Source organism: Misgurnus anguillicaudatus, chromosome 16 (genome assembly GCF_027580225.2).
Source record: "Misgurnus anguillicaudatus chromosome 16, ASM2758022v2, whole genome shotgun sequence".
Lineage (NCBI taxonomy): Eukaryota > Metazoa > Chordata > Actinopteri > Cypriniformes > Cobitidae > Misgurnus > Misgurnus anguillicaudatus.
The window spans coordinates 18,572,357-18,594,762 of record NC_073352.2 but is presented as its reverse complement, the minus strand read 5'-3'; the positions used below and the strand labels follow the sequence as shown (position 1 = coordinate 18,594,762).

The following is a 22,406-nucleotide window of genomic DNA, read 5'->3' as shown; positions in this document are numbered from 1 at the left end:
TTGAATTTGCGCCCATGATAAGCAGTCACGAGCTGCCACTGACATACACTTAAAACAATCCACATCATCCACGATAGAGCTCACTGACTTTTTTATAGTTATTTTCAACACAGTGTTGGGTCAAAAAGGGACAAACCCAGTGGTTTAACCCAGAAAATGTTTATAGTCGACCCATTATTTGGTTAAAACAACCCAGAATTTGGGTTGAAACAGCTTAGGGTTAATTACAACCCACTGTCCCTTTTTGACAAAATGCTTGGTTAAAAATAACCCAGCATTTTTTATATATTTTACTGTTAATCTTCCTCAATATAAGCCAGTCATATTATGCTACTTTATTTTGTTACCATAGGTGTGAACATGGAGATGCTGGGACGCAGGGCATTGTGGGAAATTGGTTTGAATTATGGTCATGGGACAGGTCATGGTGTTGGGAACTACTTTGGAGTTCATGAATGTAAGTCTCATACCCAAACATATTTAACTATAATGCCATTACTGCTGTTATAGCCCTGATCTACACTCTCACCAGAAGGTACAAAAGTTGTCACTGGGGTGGTACCTGTTCAAAAAGTACACTTTTGTACCTAAAAGATGCATGGGTGATTCTCACGAAACCATTGAAACACCACGGCACTAATGATTTTAGCTTTAAAATGTGTAATATAGTAACATTAAAAAGCATCAGAATTAACACAATACTGTGTTCTACCTTGCACAATGTGTGATTTCAACATAATATGTTATAATTGTAAATTTTATCTCATTTTCTGCTGAAATTCTCATTACCGCAATGTGTCCGGCTGTGTTTGAACATGCGTTATGTTGTAATTTAATCAAATTTACAAATAAAAAAAAATAAATGGATGTTTTGCTAGACTACTTTAGTTGACAGAAAAAATATTTACTGAATATTCATGTATAATAATAATGAAGAAAAATTAGGAAAACGATGTGTCCATGCCTGATGTTCTCATCCTCCGCAACAGTTTAAGCACACATACAGAATTTTAATAAAGTTTGATTTTGAGTGACCAAGCACATGAACCAGTTACTTCAAGATGGTTACCAGGTAAGATCATTTTTTTACAGTTAATTTGAAATATTGTCTTGTCAGAATGCTTACACGACATTTTGATTATCATTACCGCAACAGATGCTTATTAAATGTTAATTTAATTAATAGAAGCATAATACTTTGATTTTAAATGCATGTGCAGAATCTCCAAATTATGTTCTTTCAGGTTTGTCATGTCATTTTGAAAATATGTCAGTGTTGATGTTTTCTGACTGTTGCGGTAATGAGATTTTAGGACTAATTTTTTTTGTCTTGTTTTCAGTAGAAATATCTATAAATTCTTAAATCAATATGTATTTCCTTGATGAGCAAAATGACCTAAGAAAATAAATCTAGTTTACTAGACAAAAACTATCAAATTTAAGTGAATGTGTGCTTAAAACAAGCAAAAATATCTGCCAATTGGGTGAGAAAATATTTTGCTTAAATAAAGTGTTTAAGAAAAAAGAAAACTTATTTTTAGATTTTTTCTCACCCCATTGGCAGATATTTTTACTTGTTTTAAGTTTAAATTTACTTAAATTATATATTTTTGTTTATAAACTAGACTTATTTTCTTGGATAATTTCTCTCGTCAAGAAAATGCATCATGATTTAAGAATTTTTAGATATTTCTACTCAAAACAAGACAAAAATACTAAGTAAGAAAGTCATTTTTTGCAGTGTACTGATACTTCACAGGTAAATATCTGTAAAATGTACATGTTTTTAAAGGAACCGTCCCAGTGACAACTTTTGTACCCCTTTTTTTCTGAGATTGAATATGACTTTCGTGAGACAAATGTTATGTTTCTTTAAGTCACTACTGTGCTGTATATCTGTTTCTTTAATGCTCTGATAGGGCCTGTGGGTTTTCAGTCCAATAATATCCCATTCCAAGAGGGAATGTTCACATCAATAGGTAAGAAATCAGTGTATTTTATTATGTTTTACATACTATAATAGGACATTTTAGTCTAATAACTTGTCCTCTAGAGCCTGGCTATTACAAGGAGAATGAGTTTGGCATAAGAATAGAGGACATTGCTCTCACTGTTCCGGTAACAACAAAGGTACATCCAGCTAAGTATTGTCAGAAAATCCTTAAAATACCTTTAAAATTCTGCTGTACTGTAGAGGTTCACCAGCTTATTTTAGTATTTCTTGTGTTGCTCTTTTTTAGTATGGAAACAGTTACCTGACTTTCGAAACCATCTCTTTGGTTCCTTATGACAGAAACCTAATAAACCCTTCTCTTCTAAGCCCTGAGCAGGTAATAGTTATGTAACCCTTCTTACAAATGAGATCTGTGTGCAAACTTTGGCAGCATTATAGAGCAAACATTAGGATAATCTCTAAGACTGTGTGCTTTATGAAACTGTTTTCTTTTAAACCCAAAAGAGACATGATTCTCATTTATTTTACAGATTCATTTTAATGCCAAACAATTCAAAAGGTTTGATGTTTTAATGGTGATGCTGTTACATCTTTCCTCATCAGTGTTTTATTCATTCTGTTGTCTTATAGCTCCACTGGTTAAACTCGTACTATGAGACCATCCGAAGTGTGGTGGGTCCTGAGCTGGAGAGACAGGAACTGGAGGAAGAGTATAACTGGATGACAAAGCATACAGCACCTTTCCTTATAGCTGGTGCTTCAGCTATCTCCTCATTTACATTGTTAGTGACAGTCCTGCTCTCTACTTCACTTCATCATTTGCTTTAAAAGACATGTGCAGGACAAGCTCACTTTCAGGTACAAACAGAAAAGCTCCAATGCTAAATATGTTCAATAAGTTGTTTACCCATAGTGCCCTACAAAGGCAGTTACTTTGTTTTTTGGTTGAAATGAGTTACTTATATTTATGGGACATTCAAGACCTCATGTGTATAAGTGAAGAGTTTCGTTGCAAAACGAGATAACCACAGTTTTTTTTAATTGTTCAGAAATCTTGTTTTTTTTGGTTGTGCATTCCAATTAATTTCAATGCAACTGCAGTTGGTTTGTTTTAATTTAAACCTTCATAACTTAAAAAATACAGCTAAGAAGCACCATAAAACAAAATAATAACATGATAACGTAATAATAAACATGTTTTGAGAAAAATGTTAAAAAATGGATTTATCTCGTTTTGCAACGAAACTCTTCAAGTATTTTGAGTCAATTTTGTTGTTGTTGATGTTGTTTTTTTGAGAAAATAACTATCAGGAAGTAAATAACTTCACAAAAATCTAATCTAAAAAGTCATTTTTCTTAATTCTACACTTTTTTTGAGTTAAGTTTTTGTTGCCTTTGTAGGGCACATCTAAGCACTGGCAAGGCTTCATAAGGGCCAGGGTGGCACTGGCCCACTCAGATTGACAGCTGCCCCCTGCCAGTCAGAAAAGACACAAGCTATTTTTATAATATATATTATAATAATCTCTTAAATGATAACGCTAAAATACACATCATTCAGAAATAAATAACCATTCATTACTTTCATGTGTTTTTAAACCTGGCAAATGTTAACATTCAAGCAATGGTGGCTGGTCTTCTGAGGGGCGCAAATTCAAAATTCGAAGTGTCGTGTGTTGCCGTGTTTTGAAAATCTGCTTGTGTTTGTGTCATTATGTTAATAAAACAACAAAAGACAAAAAGAAAATCACTTCTGTGACTTTAAAAAGATTCATTATATTTATTTATAGAATAAATTTGATTATATTTCTGTTATACTTTATTTGTAACTTTGTTCTTTTCTTTTTTATAATTTTTTGATTTGTTTTTATTTTATTTTCCTTTTTTCCGGTACTGAAAATGATTCGATCCATGACTCAAAAAACGTAATGTAATCTGTTTAACCAGAACTATATTGTAAAATTATGTAATTTTAAGAGTAGGCATTGAGGTTCACCCTATTTCACCAATGTCCACTCAGTTTAAAATTTCTGGCCTCGCCACTGTCTTTCACATTTCTTCTGTTTGAACTGCACACAGTTCAAACAGAAATTGAAGTGTATCCTGACAATCACAGGATTTAGTTTAGGCTACAGTCACGATTTTGACCTAAAATGAAACGTTTGTTAATATTGTGTAATATATCTAATGGTATACTGTAGAGTTGTTGCACACATTTACTTGTGCAGTGAAAGTTAAATATAAGGAAGTGATCAATGTGTTTGTATGCTAAACATACTGGACCAGAAAACAGAGTTGTTGATTAATAATTTATTAAACAAAGACTACTTTAGATCTACCGTTTTCACTGTTTTATTTCTGTGTTTAATTTCCTGCTTATACATACAAAATAATATCCAGGTACACTGTCAGAAAAAAATGCTCTCGAGCCTTCTCAAGAAGGTACACCTTTGCACCTAAAGAGTTCGAATTAGTACCATATTGCTACTAAATATATACATATCTGTACCTAAATTATACATATTAGGACCAGTGGCGGCCAGTGACTTCTTTTTATTTAGCATGTTGTGTGCGGTTCGTCATTTCAAAATATGTGCTCGGCACGTAAGTCACGTAAAATTATGTGCATCACATGTCACACTGTCAAAAATAAAGGTACAAAGCTGTCACTGGGACAGTATCCTTTAAAAAAGGTCTTAATATTTACCAATTAGGTACAAAATATGTATCTTTAAAGTACTAATATGCACTCTTTGGGTACAAGGTGTACCTTTTTGAAAGGGTACTGTCCCAGTGACAACTTTTTTACCTTTATTTCTAAGAGTGCATGTCAAAATGAGTGTCTGCTGCTGATGCTACTCACCTAATCTCTAGTGTAATCAGAGTTAAGTGTTAAGTGAGTGTATTGCTTTGCTTTGTGAACGTGAGCGTTTCTTTCATCATAAACCTTTGCGACGCGTGTGCAGCAGGCACGTATTTTGCACATGGTTCACATGACGCAACAAACACATATTTTGACATGACGAGAAACACACATCACACTCCGAAAACATACTTTGAATTCGCACCCCGACCCCGCCCCCAGAAGAGAAGTCACCAGGAAATACTGATTAGGACTTTTTTATCAGTGAAATTTTTTATCACACTTTTTATGACGATCATTCATAACAATTCACTGTTTAAAAAATTTAAGTTTTTATTTAAGTTTTGACTTATAATTTAGAAAAACAAGATGAAATTGTTTAACTTCATTTTTAAGTTAAAATAATATAAAAGTATATGTTGATGTTATATCATCGTTGTGCACAATTTAAACACTGTCACCAATGAGTTTTTGACATAAACCTTGCTTTTAATTAATCTCAGCAAACTAAAAATTACTTGCAACTTAATCTAAAAAAAAACTAAAATATTAAAGCATGTTTTACTACATTAGTAGTGCATTGCTTTAGAGATGACTGATGATTGAGATGACTGACGCATGTTCTCTTACAGTGAGATATACAGTAGCACTGCAGTCACACATCAACAACACTTCTTGAGAAACCCATTTTTTAAAATCCCCTTTAATCGTCACAGGCCTGATGTGAGCTGCTGTCAGTAGAAAGTCGCATGTAAACGTCTATGCCTGCAGAGGTGCTGTTGCCTGGCAACAGTTCCGTCAGAACCACAATAAGGTGTGAGTGTGGTTTAAGAGACGTCCGCTCTCTCGCTGCACACTTTTGTTTGCCACTTCTTTGCCTGTTCAAAACAACTCTGAGTAAGATAAGAGGAAACAATACCAAGGATTACAACGCCTGCAAAGTGTTGATAGTTTCCATTGCCTATACTTCTTAAACTGACAGATGTGATACTGTAACTTTTTAGTTATTTCATTATTAGTTAAGCATGCATAATGAGGAACTGCAGCAATAGGATGTGTTGAAAATAATGAGCTCATGTGTTTCACGTACACGGGCTGTAAAAGTAAGTGTTTCACACTGATGACACAGGCTCAGCTTATATCTGGGCAGAAAGAAACGCAAAAGTCAGGCTTCATACCATCATGTGGTTTAAATGCAAACAAACAAAAATAACTCTGTACAAGGTCACACACAGCAACTTCCTCTACGGTCTGTTCAACAGGCAACGATGTCAACCTTTCCTTTGAGGACATATGATGAATATCTGCACTATGTGACACGACCATAGCTGTCTCTGATCGTGGGATGTAGATAACATTCAGACTTGGTCTAATCCTTAATATTTTAAATCCATCTGATAACAGATGGTTTAGTACTGATGCTAATATTGTACATATTGGTGCTGTTTATGTTAATATTTCTGGTGCATGTAGGATTTAAATTAATTAAATATAAAAAAATTATCACGCATCTTCAGAAAAGTCAATCTTGGCCTACACTGTCAAAAAAAGTCAACAAATTGGATGAGCCTTTAAAAAGGTTCGTATATCTACCATTTAGTTACAGATATATGTAGGGGTGAGCGGGCACAAGCTAACGCAGGGTAATTGTAACACAGCATCTTTACATATTTCTACAGGGCCGAGCAATCTGTGCTTTTGGTCTTTTTCTCTCACTGTCAGAAGATCTCCTGTGAACTTGTGAAAAGTTTTGATGTGCCTCTAAAGTATTAAACAAAAAGTGTTTTGGAGGCATAAAAGTACATTTCTTCATCTTGTGTTTTTTTCTGAGTTGGGTGTGTAAGTCACCAAATCCAACCTTATATTATTTCAATCACTGTCTTGTTACCTTAAAACATAACACCATTTTGAAACATGTCAGCAACTCCTAGTAACTGATAGCTGGCAGTGTTACAACTAAGCCTCCACTATACAATTATAATGAAATGAAAACAATGTAAATACAATTAATTAAAATGATAACTGTTATAACAAGATTAGGAAAAATAACTCACAATTATGTTTTTTTTTGTCTTAATTATGCAGCCCTTTCAAAAATATATATTTATATGCATTGATGCATAATACAGGGACTGTAAGATAAAGGATCATGGATGGATGAATATGTGGATATCTATCTATTATAGGCAGATATATAAACAATATCCACCTTTAGTATATAGACAGATTTGATTGAATTTTTTGTTTTTCAACCAAATTTTTTAGCAGATGTTACAACAAACCCTCTGTTTGTTACAATGAACCCCACCTATAGGGTAAGTTGTAACGTTTGCACTACTGTCACTTTCAGTGTTATTGTATGATAACGGTACAGTAGGTCCCACAAAGAACTTTAAGTGATCATTTGTAGCAGAGATGTGTGTGTTGATTGTGTAAAAAAATTATTAATCTAACTTAAATATTTTAGAGCCAAAATATTGATAGAGCCAAAGTCAAAAACCATTAGGTTGTGCCCCGCTCTCCCCTACCTTTGAGGTATTAATATACACTTACCTAAAGGATTATTAGGAACACCATACTAATACTGTGTTTGACCCCTTAATTATATGTGGCATTGATTCAACAAGGTGCTTAAAGCATTCTTTAGAAATGTTGGCCCATATTGATAGGATAGCATCTTGCAGTTGATGGAGATTTGTGGGATGCACATCCAGGGCACGAAGCTCCCGTTCCACCACATCCCAAAGATGCTCTATGGTTGAGATGTGGTGACTGTGGGGGCCATTTTAGTACAGTGAACTAATTGTCATGTTCAAGAAACCAATTTGAAATGATTCGAGGTTTGTGACATGGTGCATTATCCTGCTGGAAGTAGCCATCAGAGGATGAGTACATGGTGGTCATGAAGGGATGGACATGGTCAGAAACAATGCTCAGGTAGGCCGTGGCATTTAAATAATGCCCAATTGGCACTAAGGGGCCTAAAGGGGTCAAGAAAACATCCCCCACACCATTACACCACCAACACCAGCCTGCACAGTTGTAACAAGGCATGATGGATCCATGTTCTCATTCTGTTTACGCCAAATTTTGACACTACCATCTGAATGTTTCAACAGAAATCGAGACTCATCAGACCAGGCAACATTTTTCCAGTCTTCAACTGTCCAATTTTGGTAAGCTTGTAACCTGTTTTTCCTATTTGTAGTGAAGATGAGTGGTACCCGGTGGGGTCTTCTTCTGCTGTTGTAGCCCATCCACCTCAAGGTTGTGCGTGTTGTGGCTTCACAAATGCTTTGCTGCATACCTCGAGTGTAACGAGTGGTTATTTCATTCAAAGTTGCTCTTCTATCAGCTTGAATCAGTCGGCTCATTCTCCTCTGACCTCTAGCATCAACAAGGCATTTTCACCCACAGGACTGACGCATACTGGATGTTTTTCCCTTTTCACACCATTCTTTGTAAACCCTAGAAATGGTTGTTGGTGAAAATCCCAGTAACTGAGCAGATTGTGAAATTCTCAGACCGGCCCGTCTGGCACCAACACCCATGCCACGCTCAAAATTCCTTAAATCACCTTTCTTTCCTATTCGAACATTCAGTTTGGAGTTCAGGAGATTGTCTTGACCAGAACCACAACCCTAAATGCATTAAATGAACTGCCATGTGATTGGTTGATTAGATAATTGCATTAATGAAAAATTGAACAGGTGTTCCTATAATGCCTGTCCATAAAATAGCTTTTAAGTCAACTGTCCCTTAACTTTTGACCCCTTTTAAAAGGGGAAGTTGCAGCTGTAATTCCTAAACCCTTCATCCAATTTGGATGTGAAGTAAAGCTGAGATTCTGCACTTTAAGCCAATATTCATTATTTATGACTATAACTATAGAACACATTATGGTAACCAGTTAAAACAACACAAAATGTGCTTCTGTATAAATATTTATGGAGGTTACTGAACTAATCCAAATACTGTATGCCATCCTGAAAGAACAATGAACACATACAAGGTAAGCCCTCGAACCGTTGTTCTGTACGTCTGTTGTTTTATCTGATGTAAACCATTTTAACAAAAGCCACCTCTTAAAACAAGAAGTTCCTGTCAGATCATGTGACTTCCTCGAGCATCTAGTTCTCCACTCTGCAGATCACAAAAAGAGAGTGACTTTCCGCCTCTTCCTCCTCCGGTGGCTTTTGTCACTCTGTAAGTGGGCACTGTGGCGGTACGAGTGACAGGCGTTAGTGTAGCACAGTCAAACTTCATAGTCCCACAGCTATAGTTGTGGTCCTCAGGAGAATATTTAACCACCCACCGCTGGATCACAATGCTACGGCGGAAACCATCCAACGCCTCGGAAAAAGAGCAGCCGCAGGTGCAAAAGAAAAAGGTAAGAGTTGGTGTCATATCTGCATGTGTGACAATGTTTTGAAGAAGGTCAGGAGCGAGAGTAGAAGACAGACAGACTGTCAGTTTTGTATTATTCTTAGAAGTCCTCTCTTAAGTTCTTCATGGTTAAAGGGAACACACCCAAAATGATATATAACACGAAGGTTGAAACACAAAACGAAGATGACATGAGATGTAGGCCCTGTTTGAACCAAAAAGAGTGCGCTGTTTGGCTGATGTGAATTAGCATCTTGTTGTAATATGTCATGTTTAATTTGAGATGTGTAAATCTTAAGTTTAAGAACTGAAACTGAATGATTTTTCTGGTTGAAACGCATGGCTGTGCACTCTTTCCTGTAGAGACGCATCAGATCTCAACCACACATCCTGAAGCTGTCAGAGCAAAGCATCCAAACAGAGATCCTCAATTCAAAGTGACATTTGCGTCTGTGCAGCACGCTTCACTCCACCTCGTCTGGTTTAGTGGTTGTGCTTTACAGAATTACTCTTATTTTCCACTTGAGCTTGCGTGTAACAACCAAGTTTCGATATTTCTCTTCTGTGAAACTGCAGGTGCTTTGTAAGCGCCTGTCAGCAAGAAAAGCAAGATCTGAATTTTAGCTTTAGTTAAAATCATGGTCACTTTGATGTCTATTTATTTATTCTTATGTTCTTATTCAGAGCAGAGGATGTAGCTGATGTGAGAGATGATGACATCACATAAATGAAAAACAATTCCATGTCAAGTGTTGCATGTTTCCTCTTTAGTTATAGCTGAGATAAGTAACTATTTCAGTTTATATGCGTCATATTTCAACATCTTATGGAGCAGTGTTTTGTCACTTATTGTGTTATTTTGTAAGGTCATTAAGTCAAATCAGTATAAATACAATGTGCAATGTACAATTGCTTGTTCATCAGAAATACGATATATAATAATATGCTTTCTGCGAAACTGGAAGTAAATTCAAATTAGTTTCAAATGCAAAAACTGTTTACTGTTTGAACAATCTTTTATTTGGATTTTGAGTGGCTTACTTTTGAAGTCTGACGTCTGAAAGTGCACATCTTTGCAGGGATTGGTTCATAACATACAAGGTTGCCTTTGACAAAGCCACTTCCTGTGCTGAACAAAAAGTGTCACAGTGAAAAATAAGATAAGAGATATAGTCATACTTTAACAATGATGTACAAACGGTATCCAACAAAACCACATGTGACAATCTTAGCATTATTGAAAACACATTAATAGCATTAGGAATAAACCATTTTAGTAATTACCGAATAATACTTATGAAACAATAAAACTCTATGTGATTATTATGTGAAAAACGATTGTACTGTGCTTACTAGCTGTTGGTTTTGTAATAAATTATGCTAATATATAATTTGTTATAGTACACTGTAAGCCCGGATAGGTTGAGTTTACTTAAAAAAATGAAGCAAACTTGTTGCCCTAAAAAAAGTTAGTAATGATTACTTAAAAACTTTAAGTGAAGTTCCTCAAACATATAAGTTGTTCTAACAACAATTTTAAGTTGAATAGACTTAATGTTTTAATTTCTTCCAATATTCCTGCACTCCTAAAGGTGCAGTGTGTAATTTTTAAAAGTATTCTTTGACTGAAATGCAAAATAATATATAAAACTATATTATCAGGGGTGTATGAAGACCTTTTTATAATGAACCGTTAGAATGAGACGTTTTTATCTACATACACCGAGGGTCCCCTTACATGGAAGTCGCCATTTTGGGCCGCCATGTTTCTACAGAAGCCCTTAACAGACAAACTATTTTTACTAAGTTGTCTTCGATAATGACATGTTTGTCCGGCGGTGGCTACCGTAGCTTCTCTATGTGTTTCAAAAGCAAGGAGTGAGCAGTGGACTGAGCCGTTGGTTGCAATTCACAACCTCACCACTAGATGCCGCTAAAATTTACACCCTGCACCTTTAACCCGGATTAGTTGACATTACTAGAAATTTTGGGGGAAACCTGTTGCATGTAACTTTAGTTTTTATGACTTTATATTACTTTTGATGTTATAAATGGTATTATAACATAAAATTAATGACTGACTTTAAGACAATCATTGAATAATGATTCTCCACAGAAACACACACAAAACTGTGTTTTTGACATACATTGTCAGTACTATGGAGAGAAATACAATAAAATGTTCTAAACAGAGTTCATGTACGGAAACACTGATCACCTGAACGGTGACTTCACAAAATTATCATTTACAACAAACCAACATCAATAATATAAGATATATGAACCTATATGACATTATTATTAACAAATATTTGAGTAGTGAAAGTTCTTATCAGTTCTTATTCTGTAAAAAAGGAGAAAATAATCAAAATATTCAAGTGCAAAGGATTATGGGTATTCCTCACAACATGAACTATTAATTTTAAGTTCATTTTACTTGTTTTAGTTTAATGGATTTTGTAAGCTTAAAAGTTAAATGAAACTTTTTTAAGTGATGTTTACTTGATTGTTTAAGTAAAGACAATATCTGGGTTAACAGTGTACATAAACACTGTGAAATGAAAGATAATCTTTTATCTTATATCTTTTAAGTTTGTATTACTATAAAACACACATTAAAGTAAAATTTATAGCTTTATTTTTTACTGGCATAAGGAGGAGGATCTAATGTAGGTATTTTATACATTAGAAGAGTTACACTCGAGGCCTGGTAATGCTTTATAAATATTGATCTGGAGATATTTTTATAAAAGTACAATGGCCATTATAAACTAATCTGGAGTTCATGTTGCACACAGATAGAGTTTCAACAACATGTTTCCAATCAATGTCTTTAAGTGATGAGCAACAACAACAAAGGAATACTGATTATTGATTGTTACAAATTTGTTTTCTATATCTTTTTGCAATGAATGGACAGATATAATAACATAGATTACTTGTGCTTTTCTAAACTGAAACTCTTCTGTGTTCACAGCTGTCTCTGCAAAGGTCCAGTAGCTTTAAAGATTTTATGAAACCAAAAGCATCATCTCCTGTAGTGGGCTCTGAAGCCACTTTAGATGAATCGGTAAGTTCCTTTTTCTGAGAAATCGCATTTAACATTTCTAAGTATTTTAAAACCATAAACTGCGAAAATACACTAGATGCTTCATCTACCATATTGTTTTAAAAATACCTAGACAGGATGATATGCTCGCACGAGCCATCCAAGCAGAGAGCCTGCTTTGATTTTTGATGTGTGCATAACTTTAATGCGCAAATATGGCAAAAACAATGACATTTTGGAAAGAAAATGATCTGTGAAAGTTCATCATCAAAATTTCTGTAAACATGCGGAGGTGGTTGTTATAAAACAAAGATGTAAGAGTTGTAAAATCCCCTTTCGTTTAACAGGTAGTTTTTTGATAACAGCGCACTTTGCCGTTCACAGTAAAAGAAAGAGCCTATAACATTTCTACCATGAGAAGGGGCCGCTTTGACTCACTGTGGTAATGACGCACAAACCACAGACTTTGCAGGAACTCCTCCTGAACACAGAGCCTGGTGCTTTAAACTTAAACTGTTTGTACTGTGGTTATATGACAAATAAAGGAGCTGAAAGTGTCCTGACATGACATTTCATGTTTGGAATTGCCTATTTTCTATTTTTTTACAAAGAAAACATTTCCAAGTAAAATGTTAAATATCTAAAAATAAATAGCCTACGATGGTGTCAATGAGGTCACAGTAGATCCTTATTAAAACAATACATTTTATTGGATGTGCCTTTTTGTTATAATATAATAGAAAACACAGCATATCCTGACTATACAATGCACAGTGCAACCAGTCTAAATGTGAGCAACATCGCAGCAACAATTATTCATTGTCTGTAGACTTTTATAGACATGAGGAAGTTTGAGACCAGACAAATATAGTAGCAAATGGCAAGTGTGCAATAAATGTTAAATGTGGCAGTCACAAGTACACTATAAGAATTCAGTTTACATTTTACAAGTTTACACTTCAATTCAACTTTCTTGACTAGTGAGTAGTTGCTATCGATTATAAAAATTTGTACTTTCAAGTTGACAAAAATCGGAAATTAATAATAATAATAATAATAATAATAATTCATTTTATTTGTGGGCGCCTTTCAAGACACTCAAGGACACCTTACAATAATAAAATACATAGTTAAGCAATAAAAAACAGCAACACATTAAACAATAAATACATAAAACCAATACCCAATAACAATACTAAATCAATCATGATAAGCTAGTCTAAAAAAGTGAGTTTTAAGACGTGACTTAAAAATTGAGAGACTAGAACTGTTTCGTATATCTTGAGGTAAAGTATTCCAAATTTTTGGAGCAGTATAACTAAAGGCTCTACCTCCCATCGTAGTCAAGCGCACAGATGGTACAACGAGAGTCACTGAAGCAGAAGACCTTAGGGTTCGAGAAGGTACGTACACATGGAGAAGGTCGCTCAGATATGAAGGTGCTAGATCGTGAAGGGCCTTGTAAGTGAAAAGTAAAATCTTGAACTGGATACGGTATCTAATCGGAAGCCAATGAAGGTGCTCTAAAACTGGAGTTATGTGCTCATTCAATGGTGTTCGTGTAATGATCCGAGCTGCAGAATTTTGAACCATCTGAAACTTATGAATAATTTTCTGTGAGACACCACTAAGCAGAGAGTTTAAGTGCAACAAGGATTTTTTACAGTATACATAAACCATGCAACTTTTAAAATATTTCAGCAGTTGGAAGCTGCACCCGAGGATTCCGGGAAAAGTAATGGAAAACTAGGAAAGAAATGGAGAAATGTCATAAGTCGCACAATGACCCGAAAAACGTCCAAGATGGTACAGAAAGCCCTTGCAGAGGAAGGGGTAAGTTAAAAGCATAAATCATATGTACTGTATTATATACGATCATCAGAGGCGGACACTACTTAAGTATTTTTACTTTACTGTAAAAAAATTCCGTAAAAATTACAGTTTTACTTGCAGCTGGTTGCCGGTAACTTACCGTAGATTTTAATTGATGTTATTTACTGGCAAGAGTTTGTTCAAAGTTAAATAAATTTTAAATATTAACAAGTCTTTATCTTCAGAGAATAAAACTATACAATAACAGCCTCATGCAAAAAAATTCGGTAGAAATTGCAGCTGGGTTACCGGTAACTTACTGTAGATTTAAATTTATGTTTTTTACTTGCAACATTTTGTTCAAAGTTAAATGAACATTAAACATTTACAAGTCTTTGTCTTTACAGAGTAAAACTAAAAAAACAGCATCAAGCTAAACATTCTGGGAAACAAAATCTGAAGCAAAAAACAGAAAAAGGTTGACAATGATTTCTAGTTCCCAGAATGCTTTGCATGAGGCTGTTATTGTACAATTTATTCTGTAAAGATAAAGACTTGTTAATATTTAAAATGTATTTAACTTTGAACAAACTCTTGCCAGTAAATAACATAAATTTAAATCTACGGTAAATTACCGGCAACCCAGCTGCAATAACATTGTAATTTCTACAGATTTTTTTTTACAGTGTGGGAACCAGAAATCATCATCAACCTTTTTCTGTTTTTTCCTTCAGATTTTGTTTCCCAAAATGCTTTGCTTGATGCTGTTATTTTAGTTTTACTCTGTAAAGACAAAGATTTCAGCGCTTTGAGATTTACATTTAAAGGCGCTATAGAAAATAAAGTTTATTATTATTTTTAAATGTCTAATGTTCATTTAACTTTGAACAAAATGTTGCCACACTGTAAAAAATTGCTGTAATTATGCAGCTGGTTGCCAGTAACTTACTGTAGAAGATAAAGACTGAAAATGTTTCTTGTTATTTAACTTTAAATAAACTGTTGCAAGTAAATAACATAAATGTGAAATCTACAGTAAGTTACTGGCAACCAGCTTACAGTAATACCCAGTAATACTATAATTTCTACAGACATTTCCACAGTGCAGTAAATAACATAAATTTAAATCCACGGTAAGTTAACGGCAACCAGCTGCAAGTAACACTGTAATTTCCACTTTTTTTACAGTGACATGAAAGTAAATTTTTAAGTATTCGTATTTTATCAGTGTTTTTCTTTGGAAAACATACATTCCAAAGCATATATTATAATTTTTACTCCACTACATTTCATAATTTCAAGTTTTTGGTTTATATTTAATATTTAAGTACATTAAACTTTTTACTTTTACTTAAGTACACAATTTTTTAGGTATTAAATCAATTTTAATATACAATATAAAAGGAATACACAGAATGATTCAATGCTTTAGAATGTAGTGAACATTTTTTAGTAAAGTAAATTTTTTCCTTGGAAAAATAAATGTTTCCTTTGCTTGGAAAATTTACTTAAAATACTCAAGTAGTGTCCACCTCTGATGATCATACTACAATATTATTAATCCTCTCATACATTTACATATGCGGAATTGCACTACATTCAAATAATTTTTAAGTCTGAAAAAAGTTACTCTAAAAATGTATTTATTTTCTTGCACTTATTATAGGGATACTTAACTCAAAACTGAAACATTTTGTTGAAGTGCTTCAACTTTATGTTGTTGCAAATCCATATGCCTTTTTTTGTGAAACACAAAAGGTAGAATGTTGAAGAATTACAACTACAGTCACCATTCAGTTTCATTTGATCTTTTTTAAAGCCAATGAAAGTAACATTCTGCCTGTGTTTCGGATTTCATTCAACATAAGTGCAAGTGAATGATGACAGATTTGTTTTTCTTTTCTTTTTTTTGTGAACTGTCCCTTTAAGCAAGGCAATGTTATGAAAAACCCTTGTAACAGATTGAATTTGTCTCCCCCGTGTGGATGGCGACAGGATATTTCCTGGTTTAGATAAAACATTGTGAAGTTATTCCTTAAAATTCATTCAAATTCCTCCTATGAACTTCAGAATGAGACTGGAGAAGATGGTTCAATCTCTCCCATGTCTCCAAGTGACTGGATGCCAGATCTCACGGCCGGAAACAGAACATCTGTGTGCTCCAACAGCTCAGAGGACACAACACATACCCCTTTATCACGCCAGCTCTCTGGATGTAAGCATGCACTGGTAATCTCAGTCCTGCACCATATGAAGCTGTACGATAAGGCTGAATAATCTGTTGCTGTTGTGCAGGTGCTGACAGACAAAGTCTGGACAGTGGCTTCAGCCAGAGAGACAGTATGAGACTAGAGGACAGCACCTACATGGGACCTTTCTGTGGCAGAGCCCAAGTCCACACTGACTTCACCCCCAGCCCATATGACATTGAATCCCTCAAACTGCAGGTATGGCTTTTCTAAGCTTATAAATCTGTACTGATTTAATATTTACATCTATGCATTTGGCAGATGCTTTATCCAAAGTAACTTAAAGTGCATTACACCATGTGTGTTCCTTGGGGATAAACCCCCTGACCTTTAAAGCTACTTAATGAACATTTCAAAATCACATGCATTATTGGGGAGGAATGAGCTTGCATTGTCTTGTTGGAACAAATAATGGCCCTATATTAATTGTATTGGCTGATATTATATAGGCCTAGCTGTTACTAATGGGTGTGGCTGAAATTGTTCAATTGCACAACACACGTCCAAAATTATGTTCAAATAAACATTTGAACTGTAACCATGTTGTCTTGTACGCAGAAAGGAGATATCATCCAGATTATCGAGAAGCCACCAGCTGGCACCTGGACTGGTAAACTCAACAACAAGGTGGGCTCCTTTAAGTTTATCTACGTCAAAATACTACCAGATGAAGAAACGCCACCAAAGAGGAAGCGAGCCCACACTAGGGGTCACCGAAACAAACCAAAACCAAAAAGCCTGGATGAAGTTTTAGAGAGAATAGGCCTAACAGTAAGTATTTTAAGGCTACACAAACAGCCATGCTGCTATCCACGTGTGTCACAGATTAACCAACGAGTTTCTGATGACTGATATCAATGTGTATCTAGGAGCTGGGATCTCTCCTCTCCATGCATGGCTTTCAGAGTTTAGAGGACTTCAGGGGTCTGAAGGAGTCCCACCTGAATGAGCTAAACATTACAGACCCAGAGCAACGTGATAAGATACTGAAAGCCACAGAACTGCTTCTGGACTGTAAGTATATATGAAGAGCTCAAATGCAAAAGCCACTAAACGTCACTTCCGTCAAAAATAAAATAATTATACACGCTAAAAACAAACGATGCTAAATAGCACTAAAAGTGGTTTCCTGGCTCGTAATCTTAGGGGAACCATTTCCAGCTTCCCTAGAGTTGGGCATTTGATTTTTGCTGTTTTGGAATTCATTCAGCTGATCTCCGGTTCTGGCGCTACCACTTTTAGCATAGCTTAGCATAATCCATTGAATCTGATTAGACCATTAGCATCGTGCTAAAAAATTACCAAAGACTTTTGATATTTTCTCTATTCTGTGGTTACATTATGTGTACTTAGTTAGTACACATTGTATACTACGACTGACAGAAAATTAAAAGTTGTGATTTTCTAGGCAGATATGGTTAGGAACTATACTCTCATTCTGGCGTAATAATCGTAATAAGCACTGCCTGAAAATAGTCCCTTGCCATTGAAAGTTACTAAGGGGACTATTTTCGGCTCCTGCCGTTTGGGCTCCTGAGTCTTTGGTTATTTTTTAGCGTGATGCTAATGGTCTAATCAGATTCAATGGATTGTGCTAAGCTATGCTAAAAGTAGTACTGCCAGACCGGGAGATCAGCTGAATGGATTCCAAAACAGTAAAAATCAAATGTTTAAATCTAGGGGAGCTGTAAAATGAGTATTTTTTTAAAAAAGTGGAATGTCCCTTTAAGTACCATGTAGCACCTATGTAGCACCTGTGTAGAATCCTATTGTGCTATATAGAACTATATCACCCCGGATGGTTCTTCATAGGTGCTTTATAGGTACTATCTAGCACTAAAAGTTTCCCTATGATTTTTTTTTTTTTTTTTTTTTTTTGAGTGTATTGCGAATGGTTTGTGACGTATTATATGTTCATCAAATACCTTTACTTCAGATCCACTTTGCTTTAAATCAGAAATATCGGATTGTTGGCAGAATCCGTTTAACGCCACAGTTTTTCTGCAAAGTCCCCTAAGTGCACTGAAGAAGAATTGAATGATCGACAACATGCATATGTTTACATGTTTTTACCTGGTTAAAGGAGGTTTGCCAAATATATCAGCATATTGCTGGAAGTTTTGACTGGATACTTTTAAGTAGTGGATATTTTTGCCAAAAAGCTTGCATCCACTTAGAGGGTTTTGCAGCGAAAGACACATTTGTTAAATACCAATGAAATGACTAAAGTGACATTTGTGAAAATAAGGCATTTCAATTACTGACGAATAACCAACTAAAATTCTGAGCCTAAACATAAAAGCCTGACAAAAAATGCTAATTTACAAGGAAACATGTCTAACGCACTTAGAGGGTTTTGAATCTGATGCTCTTCATTTACTATTAAAAGGCCGAATGACACTTAGTAAGCAACAAGCTGCAATCCGTTTGGTCCACTAACATCCATTTTCTTTTTCAGCGGAGGATGAATCGGACGATGAGGAGAAAAAACCTGAAATGCCAAGGGACTCGGGCTGTTACGAAAGCACAGAAAACCTGGCAAACGGAAGCGAGGAGCCTCAGGAGGAATCTCAGGCCGAGCCAGAGATAGATGCTGATACAGAGACGACGCTGAATGCCGTTCAGCAGCAGCTGGAGGAGATGACGGTGGAAGAAAGTAATGAGGTGGAAGCAGAGTAAAGCTATAACAGAACGTTCCTTTTATCCTGCTTCTCTTCAATTTACTAATGGATTGAGAGTTTGTCACATCCACATGCTGGAGTAAAACGCATTGACAAAACTTTCAAATGCACAACCCATTGAGATATCAACAGATCTGCTTTGGAGATGGATATTGTCAATTATGTAGGCTACCTACATAGTGCACCATAAAGGGTCATACAGACTAAACCCATAAGGAAAATCTGAGTCAAAAATATTTTGAAACAATACAATTAGAAATGGGGGTGAAGTGACATTTTGTGGATTAAACCTGCAGCTGTGATTTTTTTCTTGAAGAAACATGGTTGACTACTGTATATAAGTTATAGTTTCCAGAAAGTAGTTTATGTGCTGTGTGACATTTTGTTAATATCTGAGAAATTTCATTATCATACCTTTATCTGTAAAGTAGCAGCTCATTGCAGTACTACAAATGTACTATTATTTTGTAATGATGAATGTACAAAGTAATATGCAACTGGTGCACACAAAAAAGTTTTTGTGTGCAAAATTGAGGAAAAGCACATTGAATGGTTTTTAGTAGTGTGTGTCTATATTGTTTTGCTTCCGTAGTCAATTAATTTCAGTTCCTGTTTATGGTAATGATGGTTGGAATATGGTTATGGTGGTCATTTGTTTCAATGTTGTAGTTTTATGCTTAATCCGTTTTTAGTTTGTTTCTTATCCGTTCATCTTTGTATTAATGTCAGTCTTTTTGATGTCTTTCTCAGCTGTATTTCTGTGTCACTCCAAGTTTATGAAATATTTTTTGTACAAAAAGACTCGAAATGTTCAATTCTGGAAAATGTCACAAAAGGTGATTGTAGCAATACCATATATAATTTAATGAACATACATACACACATACACACAAATTCATAAAGTAGAAAGTGGATATAGTGAAGAGTATGAGATACATGATCACAGTGTTGTTGCAAAGCAAATTGAACATAATTTCTGATGGTTTATAATGTATACATTATGCATTGTATCTGAATAGCTATAGCAGATCCTCATAATAATCCAAACCCACACAGCTCTACACTGACCTGGCAGTAAACATTTTGATATCGCCTCATTAGGGAAATCAGCACATTAGCTGTATCATAATTATGTGACATAAATGTTATAGTTTAAATAAAAACTGTGGGATTCGTTCAGCATACGAATAAAGCACATTTTCATATTTCACCAATACCTTCATCCTATCAAATAAGTATTCACATACTCAAATATTACAATGTAATCGATCATAACAATTGTTCACAGAAACTACTCACAAGAATCCTATTTGTTAAACTGATTCGATAAATGCACATTTAAGGGAATAGTGTTAGTTGGTTATGTTGCTAAAATAGTATGCTTTCTGCAATAGTGGATACCCTCAATACTTTAACAACAATATAGAGTCTTACAATCAAACTAAATCAATAAACATTTCAGTTTATACACTGTTGTTAGATATCACTGGACTGGCTTATTATGTTGGCTTGACAAAGCCCAAACCTTTTAAACAATACTGTCCAAATCTACCCTTCTAAACACAAAACATTGCGTAGTTGGTTATGAAGGTTGAGAAAGTTGTAAAAAAAGCTTAATGTCAGCGTTCCCTTTGATGTGTCATCACATACATGGTGAAATAAATAAAGGTGATCAATAAAGTTGTTTCGCAATATGAAACCTCTTAAATACACACTCTGGGGCAAGTTGTCCCACTTTTAATAGTGATAAAAATGTGGTAAAGAAAAACATACAAGCATAATTTAATTCAAAAACATGCTAAAATGCCATCAATTCCCAGATCTGCACTCAACAACAACAACAACAACATGTGGGGTACCTTTCAAATGTAAAGTCATTTATAATGCCGTGATCAGATACATCCTCGGCTGCTGACAGTCGATAGAAATAAATAAAGGATAAATTTTTCTTAGGTAGTGACTACAGAAAACAAACTCGGGCATTAGTACTGTATGATCCTGGAATGTCAGAGACATTCGGGTATGAAGGGGACAGCAAAGTTATAAATAATAATAATAATAAAATAATTGATAATAAATCAAAAAAAAAATCCACCTACGTGGAATTTGCAGCTTTTTCAGTTTTTACAATATGTACATTTACCCGATGCTTTTTTGCTTTCTGATATTAGTATTGTATAAAATTCACTTTGATTAACTTGCATGTGCAGGTGTGAGTAATATTAAGACATCTAAGGGTTCGTCTGAAGATGGCATTGGTTGTATGTAATAGGAGAGCATATAAGGCACTCATACTGATGTCTGTCAACAGCAGCTCGGCCTGTACTCTCTCTCTCTCACACACACACACACACAGGAGGATAAACACAAAAATACAAGCACAGCCTAACATCCACACGACTGTGAGCGGGTCCGCACAATCTATCATCAGATGAAAGCAGTTTTATTGGTCCTAATGTCATTTCAAAAAGCTATGGCTAAAGCACTTTTCTTTAACTCTCTGGAAACACAAAGGGCCTTTGCACCAACTACTACAGAAGCTTAAATTGTTCATTTAGGAAGGTACACAAATACCAAGTAGGAATAAAGGAAGCAGGCTATTCAGATACAGGTAATGACACTGGAAAACAACATTTCATGAGCTCATCGAGCAAATTCGTTTTCTTATTCGGCATCTGGGCAGTCCATTCTCAGTCTATGGCTCTCGTAAGTTTTATCATGCTGTGATTTACTGTACAGAGGACAGAATCAAGACTTCCAGATTTGAGAGTTTTGAGCAGAATCTACGTAGGAAAAGAAGTTCATCTTTGCATTAGAGTAGATCAGCTCGTCTATATGCATCTGTCCTTCACATCAGTGGTCCATTAAGTTTTTCTGTGTGTTCCTTCATGTAGAGATTTGACAGAAGTCTGCTGTCGAAGCTAGTGGACGGACTCTTTGATGACCGCAGGGGCGACGGCGTTGGAGGACGATGTGTGCGGGACACTGAACGACGGAGGTTTCTCCTCTTTAGGGGAGTTGGTTTTCTGGGTGCCTGCAGCAATGCTCGGTTTGGCGTCATCAGGCGTATGCTCATTGGGAATCAGAGGAGCTGTGGGTTTCTGAAAGAAGTAAAAAGACCTTAATAGCGATCCGAACATAACAGTCTACAGTAGATGAATCTAAACAATTTTTACAGTTTTAAAGACATTTCACCCACATTTCTAGCCAAATAATGGTATTAAAGGGACAATAAGTAAGATTTACCCAAATCTAGTGGTGAAATTGTATTGTGCATTCAAACGAATAGTGCTCTCTACCGCCTAGCTTCTCCAAATGTGTGTTGCAACCCAGCCGTTATGTAATCGCTGATCTCCTTTTCTGTTTTGGCTGGTTCACGTGTTCTGAATGATAACGCGTTGTGGAAATGCAT

The 22,406-nt window shown here is 35.3% G+C and overlaps 3 protein-coding genes across 6 annotated transcripts in view; 2 read left to right on the top strand and 1 right to left on the bottom strand.

Moving 5' to 3' along the window:
- The window catches only part of xpnpep2 (X-prolyl aminopeptidase (aminopeptidase P) 2, membrane-bound), an 86,942-nt gene extending 82,656 nt beyond the window's left edge, over positions 1-4,286 (top strand). The window contains exons 17-22 of one of the 2 annotated variants that reach the window (XM_055178387.2): positions 353-457; positions 1,920-1,979; positions 2,054-2,130; positions 2,241-2,330; positions 2,585-2,812; positions 3,356-4,286. In XM_055178387.2, coding sequence (XP_055034362.2) covers positions 353-457; positions 1,920-1,979; positions 2,054-2,130; positions 2,241-2,330; positions 2,585-2,782 — 530 coding nt within the window. In that variant the 3' untranslated portion in view covers positions 2,783-2,812; positions 3,356-4,286. Of the gene's footprint in view, positions 1-352; positions 458-1,919; positions 1,980-2,053; positions 2,131-2,240; positions 2,331-2,584 lie in introns of both variants that reach the window. The other variant, XM_055178388.2, reaches the window with a different exon arrangement.
- A 4,668-nt stretch (positions 4,287-8,954) lies between these two features.
- Positions 8,955-20,208, top strand: sash3 (SAM and SH3 domain containing 3). 2 transcript variants are annotated; one of them, XM_073854267.1, is made up of 8 exons: positions 8,955-9,207; positions 12,181-12,273; positions 13,957-14,085; positions 16,135-16,279; positions 16,360-16,511; positions 16,872-17,084; positions 17,183-17,327; positions 18,772-20,208. In XM_073854267.1, the coding sequence occupies exons 1-8, from the start codon at positions 9,145-9,147 to the stop codon at positions 18,990-18,992; spliced, it is 1,161 nt and encodes a 386-aa protein (XP_073710368.1). In that variant the 5' UTR covers positions 8,955-9,144; the 3' UTR covers positions 18,993-20,208. The 2 variants fall into 2 exon arrangements, with proteins under 2 accessions (XP_073710368.1, XP_055033926.2); XM_055177951.2 differs by having other exon boundaries at positions 8,957-9,207; positions 13,954-14,085.
- A 494-nt stretch (positions 20,209-20,702) lies between these two features.
- Positions 20,703-22,406, bottom strand: part of zdhhc9 (zDHHC palmitoyltransferase 9) — a 31,720-nt gene continuing 30,016 nt past the window's right edge. For both annotated transcript variants that reach the window (XM_073854265.1, XM_073854266.1), the window contains exon 9: positions 20,703-22,095. In XM_073854265.1, coding sequence (XP_073710366.1) covers positions 21,916-22,095 — 180 coding nt within the window. In that variant the 3' untranslated portion in view covers positions 20,703-21,915. The remainder of the gene's footprint in view (positions 22,096-22,406) is intronic.

Excerpts from the sequence above, each read along its gene's own strand:
- sash3 (XM_055177951.2), top strand. The coding sequence starts at position 9,145 with ATGCTACGGCGGAAACCATCCAACGCCTCGGAAAAAGAGCAGCCGCAG. Across the intron at positions 14,086-16,134 it reads AAGCCCTTGCAGAGGAAGGG|AATGAGACTGGAGAAGATGG; the intron begins GTAAGTTAAAAG and ends TATGAACTTCAG. Across the intron at positions 16,512-16,871 it reads TTGAATCCCTCAAACTGCAG|AAAGGAGATATCATCCAGAT; the intron begins GTATGGCTTTTC and ends TCTTGTACGCAG.